Source organism: Hyla sarda, chromosome 7 (assembly GCF_029499605.1).
Source record: "Hyla sarda isolate aHylSar1 chromosome 7, aHylSar1.hap1, whole genome shotgun sequence".
Classification (NCBI taxonomy): Eukaryota; Metazoa; Chordata; class Amphibia; order Anura; family Hylidae; genus Hyla; species Hyla sarda.
In genome coordinates this window covers 167,071,546-167,085,656 of record NC_079195.1, presented here as the reverse complement: position 1 = coordinate 167,085,656, position 14,111 = coordinate 167,071,546, and the positions used below count along the sequence as shown (strand labels likewise).

The 14,111-nt window shown below is 43.4% G+C and overlaps 1 protein-coding gene across 2 annotated transcripts in view; it reads left to right on the top strand.

Moving 5' to 3' along the window:
- The window catches only part of TMEM72 (transmembrane protein 72), a 95,535-nt gene extending 92,229 nt beyond the window's left edge, over nucleotides 1-3,306 (top strand). For both annotated transcript variants that reach the window (XM_056529874.1, XM_056529873.1), the window contains one exon: nucleotides 1,938-3,306. In XM_056529874.1, the coding sequence (XP_056385849.1) occupies nucleotides 1,938-2,413 (476 nt within the window). In that variant the 3' untranslated portion in view covers nucleotides 2,414-3,306. The remainder of the gene's footprint in view (nucleotides 1-1,937) is intronic.
- Nucleotides 3,307-14,111: the final 10,805 nt, after the last annotated feature.

The following is a 14,111-nucleotide window of genomic DNA, read 5'->3' as shown; positions in this document are numbered from 1 at the left end:
AAAAAATGAGCCCCCATACCACCACTTATACGGAAAAATAAAAAAGTTATAGGTCATCAAAATAAAGGGATTATAAACGTACTAATTTGGTTAAAAAGTTTGTGATTTTTTTTAAGCACAACAAGAATAGAAAAGTATGTAATAATGGGTATCATTTTAATCGTATTGACCCTCAGAATAAAGAACACACGTCATTTTTACCATAAATTGTTCGTGAAAACGAAACCTTCCAAAATTAGCAAAATTGCGTTTTTCTTTTTAATTTCCCCACAAAAATAGTGTTTTTTGGTTGCGCCATACATTTTATGATATAATGAGTTATGTCATTACAAAGGACAACTGGTCATGCAAAAAACAAGCCCTCATACTAGTCTGTGGATGAAAATATAAAAGAGTTATGATTTTTAGAAGGCGAGGAGGAAAAAATGAAAACGTAAAAATTAAATTGTCTGAGTCCTTAAGGCCAAAATGGGCTGAGTCCTTAAGGGGTTAAGACACAATGCAGCAATATAAAAAAAAATTAAATTCTATTATTGTGCAAAAGTAATGTATAAAGTATATAAAAACTTCACAATTTTTAAGCAACCAACCCATATAACAAAGGTAATGCATTATGTACACCTTATGGTTAATGTCATCATTTTAAAATACAAAAACAGATATTGGAATTTGTAATATTTGTCCAGCCTTACTATAAAAAGGGAATCAATGTAAACCAAAAAAAAGTTAAATGTTCCCCCTCTGAAAAATTCCACAAAAAAATTAAAAAATTATGGCACTTTGAATGCAGTGATGTCATAAGGAAAAGTCTTTCAGTTCTTAATGCCAAAATAAATACTTACAGAGTATAGAGTTAATAGAGTTTATAATGTATAGAGTTTACTTGGAATAGCATAACTATTAAACCTTCCAAAGGGACAATGAAAATACTGATCTCACAAAAAATACAGGATACAGGGGATACATATCACTTTTAGTTACACTTTTTCCCAATATAAGTCTTCTGAGTTCTTCACTTTCTTTCTGCACATCTGGGATTGCTTTTCCTTTGCGGTTGTTTCCCTGAAGAGCCAAATGTGAGTGTTTAGTAATATGCCAAGGGCAAGCCATCAAAGAACGTTGGCGCAAAATGCGATTGATCTGCAAAGACGCCTTTGGTGGATAGAATAAATGAGTTAAAGGTTTTACAAATGAGCATATGTAATTAATAAAACCATGTAGTAATTGTAGTATACATTCATTCCTTTTGTCAGTCATTCAGATCTATTATTTGCAACTAATTAATGTGTAATACTATTAATGTGTACAAAAAATCTGATACTTACCTCTCTCACTCCCATGTAGTGTCTGGTAACAGGACACCTGTTCTTCACTGAACTCTGCTGACGCTTTGCTTCCCAGGGCTGCAGATGTTACATCACATTGTCAATCCCCCAATCACTGGCCGCAGTGATGTGCCGCAGTCAGTCATTGATTGGTGATGGGACGCAGCAAAGTGTCAGCGAGGTTCTGCAGAGATTGAAAGCAGATGCTGCAGGGGAGCACGAGAGGTAAGCATAGGCATTTTTTATTTTATTACACAGCCTGGGAATGGGCTGGATAACACCTTTAAATGAATCATCTCAATACAGATTATGAACTGATCTGCTGCCCATTGGCTGCAGAGGTGGCATAAAATTATGTACAAGTAAGGTACCCTAGAAGGACACATACAAGGCAGGTAAAAATATGTAGTTTAGCTACAAAGATGGAAGTGGCCAAAATGACACAAGTCAAAGATCAAATTGCCTATTTAGGAATGGAATAGTTGTGTTCTATTTCTCCTGCATTAAAGTATTATAAATGATACCACAATCACATCTTGTATAAAGAACAGGTTTCTCAAGTTGTGAGTCTCATATTGATCATTATCTTCCACTTTGTGTACACCTTTACAGGAACCATGTTAGTTGTTACTGGCTTAGCCTATCTTGTCTTGAGTAAGCGGAAGAAGAATAAAGATAAAGAATGTATTTCCCAGACAGATTATTACACAGACCCATCCACCACAGATGTTGCCCTAACAAGGGCTGGAGACACAGAGCAAACATACACATTCACTGGGAATCTAAAAGAAAAAAGAGAATCACTCCTTACGCAGATGAGAAGCATTCTCAAAGTAAAAAAGGATCAACCTCTATCCAAGAGCCAAGGCCCTGACAAAAGTTATAAGGATGTTTCTGTGGACATATCTCCGAAGAAAAAGCAGGTACACTTTGAAGAGAAAGTCATCAAAATCATCCCTGCGGAGGAAGGAATTCTAGATGATCAGGACAGTGAAGTGGAGGATACAACCTCAGATACGGTTCCTATAATAGTTACTGAGCCCAAACATGCACACAGTACGTTACCTATGACTCCTGGCATCTTCTAAGGATGCATTACAAAATGTATAGAGAAATTTACACTTTAAATTCTGTTGAGATTCTAAGAAGGACTGTGAATCTCCATTGACCTCTTATTGACTGTTTGAACTGAATAATCTTACCAATATATGTACCAAGATACAATGTGAAAATTATCACCTGTACTTCCATTTTCAATGCAGAATGCACCAAAAACGCTACATAAATATATTGTATGATATTGTCTGGCAGTACTGTGAATTAATGCTATGTGAAAAACCATATGATTAAACTTGTTATCAGATCATTTTATTATGACATATAATGTTCTAATGGAGTAAAATGCTCTAAGATCTGGATCTTATTCCAAAAGAATTACAAGATTTACAAGTTATACTATATTCCTGTAATATGATCAACTAAATTGTTTTACAGATTTATCATCTATGTATAGCTTCCAGATGTCAAATAGAAAGAAGCAAGTGTTTAAACATTTATTCTATAAAATGTGTGTTTCAGATTCTCCTCTACTATCAACATGGTATACTTTTTCTGTGTGTTACATACAAAAGTGAGAAATGTCTCAAGATTTAAGAAAACATAAAGGTCCCTACATTTAACAAATAAATAGAAAAATATTAAGATCAATAAGCTTTAGATGTTCCATTTTGTCCATTCTACCACCTTCCTTCTCCAATGTATTAGCATTTTGGAGAAAGCAGACTGATTTGTTTTCTGGCTGGGAGGTCACCTACGGCAACACAGACCATTCTCCAGTACCTTCATCAGCCTTAATAATTATGTCAGTTTAACTCCCTTAGGAGTCTGGGAGTGCACCCCCCACCACCCCCAAACGCACACACACACACATGTTTATAACATATTAACTTTTAGCCAAGCTTAGTGATCATGTCTGTAAGGGAAAACGAGGATAAAATGACCATAAAAGTAGGAGTTTTGACCGGCGCAGAAAGGAACCGTCAGCAGGCAGGATAAAATCAAGGGATTTATTGAATGCAACGCGTTTCGCTGCGCATGCGCAGCGAAACGCGTTACATTCAATAGATCCCTTGATTTTATCCTGCCTGCTGACGGTTCCTTTCTGCGCTGGTCAAAACTCCTACTTTTATGGTCATTTTATCCTCGTTTTCACTCTACTAAGGAGGGCTGCAGTGGACCGACCTGTACACTTCACGCTAAACCTTGTTGTGTGTGGGCGCACAACCAACCTTGGTAAGCGGCTTGGGATTACCTCCCTTCCCCCCACTCCCAAGATCTGCTGATCCCGCACATGAGGCGCCTTCTTCCCTCTCTCTAGATGTCTCTAAGGGGATAAAGAGATAACGAGAGCCTTCAGCAGACAGTTATTTAATTGTATGCATAGTATAAGCCTTAGCCTTTCTGCAGTCAAAAATATAGTATACCAACGAACCTTCATTTTCAGCAATACATTCTAAAGGATAGATTTCTTAATATACAAAAACAAATATATATATATTAGAGCTATGCTACCCAAGTTGATAACTTTTTCTTTAATGTAATTTTGATTTGAACATTTTTTTTAACCCACCTATGAGTAAAACCCTTCTATTCCAAGTGCTTTACAAGAGCCTGAAATTAACTACTCCCTTAACCCGCTTTGAGATTTCTGAGTTTTTCTGATATCCACAATAAGTATCACAAGAGTAAAAGTTAAAGGCTTATTTCTGTGGAGCACTCGTATGTCCTGCAAATAGTCAAATATTCTATCCCAGAAAGGGGCATCTATTGACATTCCCACATCAAATGTTTCAAGTCCGACCTCTCTAAATGACATCTTAGGCCTCTAGAATCAGACCTATACCCAAAACCATATAACTGTTGCACGGCGTAATACAACCCACGCAGCAACTTGAACTGTGTCAATTTAAAGTTTGCATTTATCAAAAATGAGCTCCAAATTTTTAGGATATTGTCCCACTGTGTGCCTTCTATTTGAACCACTCTGTCCCTCGCTGCTCATCCCTTCTCTTGCTCTCCACAGATTTCCTCAGCATTCGGTATGTTCCTAGCATTGATTTCCGCCCTCTTTGTTGTTCAATAATCTGATCAAGTGCGCTATTCTCTAACTCTAAATATTGTATGTAAACTATTGAGTGATCCACCCACTGTAACTGTGTAAATGTATGTTTATACTCCAACCAAAATTTCTGCTTAGTTTCTGTAAAATCCACAATTTTCCCTTTGTGTATATATATGCTGAATAGACTTAAATTCTAGGATTTTTTTTTTTTGACTATGCTTCAGGGGCTGTAAAGTTCGTAGATATGCGTGTAGTAATTAGTAAAAGGCCTACACCCACCTATGATGGAAACTCCACAGACTAAGCATAGGAATACTGTGCTAACAATGGAGAAAGATAGATATGCGGCAAATGTATTATTTCATCCAAGTGAGCTCAGTATAGTCAGAGATGCATGATCACATGTACTCCAATGTAGTCACTGTAGTCAATGTAGTCACTGTGCACCAATCAAGATACAACAATTAATTTAACATGCATTTCCTCAGGATAACACAATTATTATATTATAAAAAAGTGTTCCCAATGTGTTTCTGTCCTCATGCTAAATAAGATGCATAAGGACATCCTCAGGGGAACCTATTATCCTTAATTATTAGCTCAAGGATAGAAAAAAAAAAGAGACAATTCTTAGAATAGGGCTAGATAGCCCTCTGCAGTTGTAAATCTTCCACACAGGCCGGTATAAGCTGTCAGCCCCTGCAAGAAAAAGCAATAGGAAGCATAGTAAATTACCTTACCCCTTCCAGTAGCCATTTCTCTCAGTATCAAAGACATTCATACAGTGTTTGTGTGGAGAGACTGTATAAAAAAAAGGGGGGGGGGCACAGTCATAACAGCTCTATATTGTAACCTACAATAGAATAAAATGTCTCTCAGATCCATACTTACAACTTGCGCTGTGTTGAAGTTTGAACCATTACTCCTGCAGTGGCAGGGGAGTGGGAGAATCTCCCGGCATGCTAGTGTGGCTTGTGGTGAAGCCGTCGCCTAATGCACGCAGCCTCACTTCTGCATTATAACAACATCCGGGCCGCTCACCTCCCGGTGTCAGAGGAGGGGGCAGTGCCGCTGTCACAGAGCCCTCACATCTCGGCGCTCACATTTAGGATTATGCTGTGCGGAAGTATGCATGTAGTGCATATGAACATCGTGGCCATTTTGGTTTAGAACAAAGGTGGGGGCATAAAGCAGAAGATAAAACTATCACTATTTTCAATGTTTTTGTATGTGTAAAACTCGTACAAAGTAGAACTCAGACAGCAAGGCTGCCTAGTGGCATTCAAAGATAGTAAGAAACTATGACAGCATAGAATAGACCAGGTTAACCCTCAAAATGCCTCTAAATAATGGCATGGCAACAAGCAAGTTAACTCCAGAGACATTGGGCAAGGCATAGCCAAATGGAGGAATCCAAATATGATATTAATAAAGTATATACAATAATAATTACATAGTTACATAGTTAGTACGGTTGAAAAAAGACATACGTCGATCAAGTTCAACGAGGGAATTGAAGGGTAGGGGTGTGGCGCGATATTGGGGAAGGGATGGGATTTTATATTTCTTCATAAGCATTAATGTTATTTTGTTCCAGGAATGTATCTAACCCTGTTTTAAAGCTGTTAATTTTTCCTGCTGTGACCAGTTCCTGAGGTAGACTGTTCCATAAGTTCACAGTTCTGATGGTAAAGAAGGCGTGTCGCCCCTTGAGACTAAACCTTTTCTTCTCCAGGCGGAGGGAGTGCCCCCTCGTCCTTTGGGGGGGGTTTAACCTGGAACAGTTTTTCTCCATATTTTTTGTATGGGCCATTAATATACTTATATACATTTATCATATCCCCCCTTAAACGTCTCTTCTCAAGACTAAACAATTGTAACTCCTTTAATCGCTCCTCATAGCTAAGATGTTCCATGCCCCATATTAGTTTAGTCGCGCATCTCTGCACCCTTTCCAGCTCCACAGTGTCCCTTTTATGGACTGGTGCCCAAAACTGAACAGCATATTCCAGGTGAGGCCGTACCAATGCTTTATAAAGGGGGAGTATTATGTCCCTGTCCCTCGAGTCCATGCCTCTTTTTATACATGACAATATCCTGCCGGCCTTGGAAGCAGCAGCCTGATATTGCATGCTATTCTGTAGTCTGTGATCTACAAGTGCACCCAGATCCTTCTCTACCAGTGACTCTGCCAGTTTAATCCCCCCTAAGACATACGACGCATGTATGTTATTAGTACCCAGATGCATAACTTTACATTTATCCACATTGAACCTCATTTGCCAAGTGGATGCCCAGACACTTAGTCTATCCAAGTCATTTTGCAACCTATACACATCCTCTATAGAGTGTACCGTGCTACAAAGCTTGGTGTCATCTGCAAAGATAGAAACAGAGCTGTTAATGCCATCCTCTATATCATTGATAAAAAAAATTAAACAACAGCGGTCCCAGTACTGAACCTTGGGGTACACCACTAATAACTGGGGACCAATCAGAGTACAAATCATTGACCACCACTCGCTGGGTACGATCCATTAGCCAGTGTTCAATCCAGTTACAAACTAAAGTTTCCAAACCCAAAGACCTTAACTTACCTGTCAGACGTCTATGAGGGACAGTATCAAACGCTTTAGCAAAATCCAGAAACACTATATCCACAGCCATTCCTCTGTCAAGGCTTCTACTCACCTCTTCATAAAAGCAAATTAGATTGGTTTGACAACTTCTATCCTTAGTAAACCCATGCTGGCTATCACTTATAATAAAATTATTCCCTATGTATTCCTGTATGTAGTCCCTTATAAGTCCTTCAAACAATTTACCCACAATGCACGTTAAACTTACCAGTCTATAGTTTCCTGGGGAAGACCTAGAGCCCTTTTTGAAGATTGGCACCACATTCGCCTTGCGCTAGTCCCTGGGCACGATACCAGACACCAGTGAATCTCTAAATATCATGAACAGGGGTACAGATATTACTGAACTTAGTTCTCTAAGAACTCTTGGGTGCAATCCATCTGGCCCTGGAGATTTGCTGACATTTATATTACTTAATGTTAGGATTCGGCAGGCTGGATGTGGATCCTCTGTGTCAGCGAGGGATTGGCGTGGACTGTACCGGTGGACCAGGTCTAAGCTGCTACTGGTATTCACCAGAGCCCGCCGCAAAGCGGGATGGTCTTATCCACCGGTAACGGCTCAACCTCGCTGACTGCTGAGAAGACGTGGGACAGAAGGACTAGACAGAGGCGAGGTCAGACGTAGCAGAAGGTCAGGGCAGGCGGCAAGGTTCGTAGTCTAACCATGATAGCCACCTTTGACCGTTCTGTGGGAAATTGGTCCGACAACATCTCCAAATGTAATGAATATTGAGACAGGAAACCACGGCAGAGTTTAGAGTCCCCATCATATTTTTCCGGCAGGGACAAGCGGAGGTTAGGAGCGGCCACTCGCTGCAGAGGAGGTGCAGGAGCTGGCGGAGGAGATGGTTGCTGCTGTAGCTGTGGCAGAAGTTGCTGTAGCATGGCGGTCAACTGTGACAGCTGCTGTCCTTGTTGAGTGATCTGTTGGGATTGCTGGGCGACCACCTTGGATAGGTCAGCGAGACTTGGCAGCGGCACCTCAGCGGGATCCATGGCCGGATCTACTGTTAGGATTCGGCAGGCTGGATGTGGATCCTCAGTGTCAGCGAGGGATTGGCGTGGACTGTACCGGTGGACCGGGTCTAAGCTGCTACTGGTATTCACCAGAGCCCGCTGCAAAGCGGGATGGTCTTGCTGCGGCGGTAGCAACCAGGTCGTACCCACCGGTAACGGCTCAACCTCGCTGACTGCTGAGAAGACGTGGGACAGAAGGACTAGACAGAGGCGAGGTCAGACGTAGCAGAAGGTCAGGGCAGGTGGCAAGGTTCGTAGTCAATGGTAACGGCAGAAGGTCTGGAAACACTGGTAAAGCAATCACAGGAAACGCTTTCACTAGGCACAAGGGCAACAAGATCCAGCAATGCTGGGAAGGGGAAGTGAGGTTATAAAGGCGTGGAGCAGGTGGGAGGTAATTACACTGATTGGGCAAGGCACCAATTAGTGGTGCACTGGCCCTTTAAATCTTAGAGAGCTGGCGCGCGCGCGCCCTAGGGAGCGGAGCAGCGCGCGCCAGGACGTGACAGCCGGGGACTGGGACAGATAGGTGGATTGCGATGCGATCCGCGAGCGGGCGCGTCCCGCTATGCGAATCGCATCCCCGTCGGCAGTATCAGTGCAGCGCTCCCGGTCAGCGGGTCTGACCGGGGCGCTGCAGAGAGGAGAACGCCGCGAGCACTCCGGGGAGGAGCAGGGACCCGGAGCGCTCGGCGTAACACTTAACTTACCTTGTACCATCTCTACATTAAGCCAGTTCAGTACATTACATGATGTGTTACCAGCACTGACCTGTCCAATGTCAGCTCCTTCTTCCTTAGTATATACAGAACTAAAGAACCCATTCAGTAGCTCTGCTTTCTCTTTATCGCCTGTGACAACCTCCCCATTATCATTATTAAGGGGTCCTACATGCTCTGTCCTTGTTTTTTTTTTCCATTTATATATGTAAAAAAATATTTAGGATTAGTTTTGCTTTCTTTGGCCACCTGTCTCTCATTTTGAATTTTTGCTGTTTTTTTTTAAATTTTTACAGATTTTATTAAGCTCCTTGTACTGTTTAAATGTTATAGCTGACCCATCAGATTTGTATTTTTTGAAGGCTATTTTTTTGTTGTTTGTTGCTCTTTTAACATCATTTGTCAGCCATGTAGGATTTAGTTTTAATCATTTATATTTGTTCCCCTTTGGTATATATTTAGCTGTATAGTTATTTATAGTTGATTTAAAGATGTCCCATTTACCTTCTGTATCAGTATTTAACAACACCTCCCCCCAGTCTATGCCCTGTAGTGCAGCTATCAGCCCAGGGAAATTTACCTTTTTAAAGTTGTATGTTTTTGCCTTCCCCGCCTGTCTTTGTTTTCTACATTTTCAGTCAAAAGTAACTATATTGTGGTCGCTATTACCAAGGTTTTCCCGCACAGTTACATTACCAACCAGCTCTGCGTTGTTGGAAATGATCAGATCCAATAAGGCATCACTTCTTGTTGGGTCCTCCACAAACTGGCCCATAAAATGTTCCTGGAATAAATTTAGGAATTGTCGCCCCTTTGTAGTTTTAGCCAACCCCAATCTATATCTGGATAGTTAAAATCTCCCATTATTACCACTGTACCTGCCCGGGCGGCTCTCTCTATTTGTTTATGCAGCCGATCTTCTATCTCTTCAGTGATATTAGGGGGTCTGTAGATTACACCAAATATTATTTTTTCAGTATTTCCCTCCTTTTGTAATTCTACCCACAGTGATTCCACCTCCTCAGAATCATCACACACTATGGCATCGTTCACACTGACTTTCATACCACTTCTTACATACAGACAGACTCCACCACCTTTTCTGTTCATTCTATCTTTGCGAAACAATGTAAACCCCTGCAGATTGACAGCCCAGTCATGCGTGGAGTCCAGCCATGTCTCAGTGACCCCAACTATATCAATATGTTCCTCCAGTATCAAGGCCTCAAGCTCCCCAATTTTATTTGTTAGGCTTCTGGCATTTGTGAACATACACTTTACATTTCCATCCTTTACGTTATTGGGGTTAATGGGATTCAAGGGTGTAAGTTTTATTTTCCTATGAAGCCTATTCCTATTAACTATTCAAACTCCTCCCTCCGCTCCACCCCCAGGTACATTTATAATTCCCACCTCTCTATCTACACTATCTTCCCCCTCTTTGCTGTAGGTTCCCTCCCCCCAAGTCCCTAGTTTAAACACTCCTCTACCCTTCTAGCCATCTTCACTCCAAGCACAGCAGCACCCTCCCCATTGAAGTGCAGCCCGTCCCTACGGTAGAGCCGGTAGCCGTCAGTGAAATCAGCCCAGTTCTCCATGAACCCAAACCCCTCCTTCCTACACCAGCTTCTGAACCACTTGTTTACCTCCCTAATCTCCCGCTTCCTCTCTGGTGTGGCGCGTGGTCCTTCTTGGAGGTCCTTGCCTTAAGCTTGCGGCCTAAGTCCCTGAAATAATTTTTAAGGACACTCGACCTACCTCTTACTTTGTCATTGGTGCCAATATGTACCATGACTGCTGGGTCCTCTCCAGCCCCGCCCAGCAACCTGTCAACCCGATCCGCGATGTGCCGAACTCGAGCGCTAGGCAGAAAACACACTGTTCGGCGATCCGGGTCTTTGTGACAGATCACCCTGTCTGTCCCCCTAATAATTGAGTCCCCCACCACTAGTACCTGTCTGGCCTGCCCTGCCCTGGTCAGAGGCAGTATCCTGCTGCAGTTCTGCTAGCTCTGTAATGGCATCCCCCTCATCTGCCAAGCGGGCAAACTTGTTGGGGTGTGCCAGTTCAGGACTAGCCTCCCTGACACTTTTTCCCCTACCCCGCTTTCTAACTGTAACCCAGCTAGCTGCCTGACTGTCCTGCACCTCTGTCCCACTATCCTCCCCCACCTCTACCCCAGAGAGTACTTGTTCAGTGAGCAGGAGACTCCTTTCCGGGATGTCGATGCATCTCAGTGTTGCCAGTTGCCCCTCTAGATCCAGGATCTGGGCTTCCAAATGAACAACTCTCTCACATCTTACACAGCAGTATGCACCCTCGAACTGCTGCTCAAGGACTGCATACATTGCGCAGGATGTACACTGGACTGCATTTTCCAACATAGAGGCCATCTAGTTATGGGGATTTCACAAATGTATAGGCAAAAACAGACAGTCAAAATTACACTTCAAATTTTATGTAGCCCTTTTGGGTTCAGAAATTAACACTCACAGAGATCTCAACCTCCTGCTTTCAAACTCCTGTTTTTAAAACTAATCTTTCAAGCCCCCTCTTACACAGCAACACTCAGAAAGAGCAAGCTCAGTAAAGAGTCCCAAGCTGAGATTTATACACCTGTGCTCACTCTACTCCTCCCCCTAGAGGTGGAACAGTGAAAAAGAGAAAAAGAAAAAAAAAGCAAAAAAAGGGTGTTTAACCCCTTAAGGACACATGACGTTCTCATACGTCTCCATTTCCGAGTCCTTAAGGACACATGACGTATGAGAACGTCATGTGTTTTACCGGCCCCCCGCAACCAACTGGAGCAGAGCCGGTGCCCGATGCCTGCTGAAATCGTTCAGCAGGCATCGGGGCATATCGCCCAGGGGGGGTCATTATGACCCCCCATGTCGGCGATGGCCGCAGATCGCGGCGATCTGCGGCGGATTCCGGATCAATCGGGTCTCCAGTGACCCGGTGACCCGGAATTATTGGCTGATCGGGGCCGTCAGAGACGGCCCCGAACAGCCAGAGCCAGCAGGGGTGAGGTGGCACTGGTGCCACCTCACGATCGCCCCGATTCGTCGGCCGGATTACCGGACGACCAATCAGGGCGCCTGCTGCGGGTGTCACTCCCGCAACCCGCTCCGCCCCTCTTCCGGAGGACGTGAGCGGGTGCGGGACGTGCACCCCTGGTGCTGGCGACCCCGATCCCCGGCGTCCCTGTTGGGATCGGGGCCCCAGGAGCAGCGGCGGCGGCGGCAACGACGAGGGACTGACCTGTGCGGCGAGGATCGTTGGAGGTGAGTGACAGCCTCCTGCTGTTGCTTAGCAACAGCTCCCAGCATGCAAAAAGGGCATGCTGGGAGCTGTAGTTATGCAACAGCAGGAGGCAGACCACCACAACTCCCAGCATTCCCTTATGGGCATGCTGGGATTTGTAGTTTTGCAACAGCTGGAGGCACATTCTTTCTATGGAAAAGTGTACCTTCAGCTGTTGTATAACTACAACTCCCAGCTTGCACAATCAGCTAAAGTGCATGCTGGGAGTTGTAGTGCTGCATCTGGTGGTTGCAAAACTACAACTCCCAGCATGCCCGTTGGCTGTCGGTGACTGCTGAGAGTTGTAGTTTTGCAACAGCTGAAGGCACACTGAGTTAAGTAGCAAACCAGTGTGTCTCCAGCTGTTGCATAACTACAATCCCCAGCATCCCCAGCCAAAGTAGTATGCCTCCAGCTGTTGCATAACTACAAGACCCAGCATGCCCTTCCGCTGTCCGTACATGCTGGGGGTTGTAGCTTTTGCAACAGCTGAAGGCACACTGGTTGCAAAACACTGAGTTTGTTACCAAACTCGGTGTTTCACAACCAGTGTGCCTCCAGCTGTTGCAAAACTACAACTCCCAGCATGCACTGATAGACCGTACATGCTGGGAGTTGTAGTTTTGCAACAGCTGGATGTTCCCCCCCCCCCCCCCAATGTGAATGTACAGGGTACACTCACATGGGCGGAGGATTACAGTAAGTATCCGGCTGCAAGTTTGAGGTGTGGCAAAATTTCTGCCGCAGCTCAAACTGCCAGCGAGAAACTACTGTGAACCCCTGCCCGTGCGACTGTACCCTAAAAACACTACACTAACACACAATAAAATAAAAAGTAAAAAACACTACATATACACATACCCCTATGCAACCCCCCTCCCCTCCCCAATAAAAATGAAAAACGTCTGGTACGCCACTGTTTCCAAAACGGAGCCTCCAGCTGTTGCAAAATAACTACTCCGAGTATTGCCAGATAGCCGTTGACTGTCTAGGCATGCTGGGAGTTTTACAACAGCTGGAGGCACCCTGGTTTGATTTGGGAATCACTGGCGTAGAATACCCCTATGTCCACCCCTATGCAAGTCCCTAATTTAGGCCTCAAATGCACATGGCGCTCTCACTTTGGAGCCCTGTCGTATTTCAAGGCAACAATTTAGGGCCACATATGGGGTATCGCCGTACTCGGGAGAAATTGCCTAACAAATTTTGGGGGGGATTTTCTGCTATTACCCTTTTTAAAAATGTAAAATTTTTGGGAAAACAAGCATTTTAGGTTAAAAAAATATATATTTTTTTACATATGCAAAAGTCGTGAAACACCTGTAGGGTATAAAGGTTCAAATTACCCCTTGTTACGTTCCCCAAGGGCTCTAGTTTCCAAAATGGTATGCCATGTGGTTTTTTTTTTGCTGTCCTGGCACCATAGGGGCTTCCTAAATGCGGCATGCCCCCAGAGCAAAATTCGCTTTCAAAAAGCCAAATGTGACTCCTTCTCTTCTGAGACCTGTAGTGCGCCAGCAGAACACTTTTCACCCCCATATGGGGTGTTTTCTGAATCGGGAGAAATTGCGCTTCAAATTTTTGGGGGTATTTTCTGCTATTACCCTTTTTAAAATTGTAAAAATTTGGGGAAACCAAGCATTTTAGGTAAAAAAAAATATATATTTTTTTACATATGCAAAAGTCGTGAAACACCTGTAGGGTATTAAGGTTCAAATTACCCCTTGTTACGTTCCCCAAGGGCTCTAGTTTCCAAAATGTTATGCCATGTTTTTTTTTTTTTGCTGTCCTGGCACCATAGGGGCTTCCTAAATGCGGCATGCCCCCCAAAAACCATTTGTCGCTCCTTCCCTTCTGAGCCCTCTACTGCGCCCGCCGAACAATTAACATAGACATATGAGGTATGTCCTTACTCGAGAGAAATTGGGTTTCAAATACAAGTAAAAATTTTCTCCTTTTTATCCCTTGCAAAAATTCAAAAATT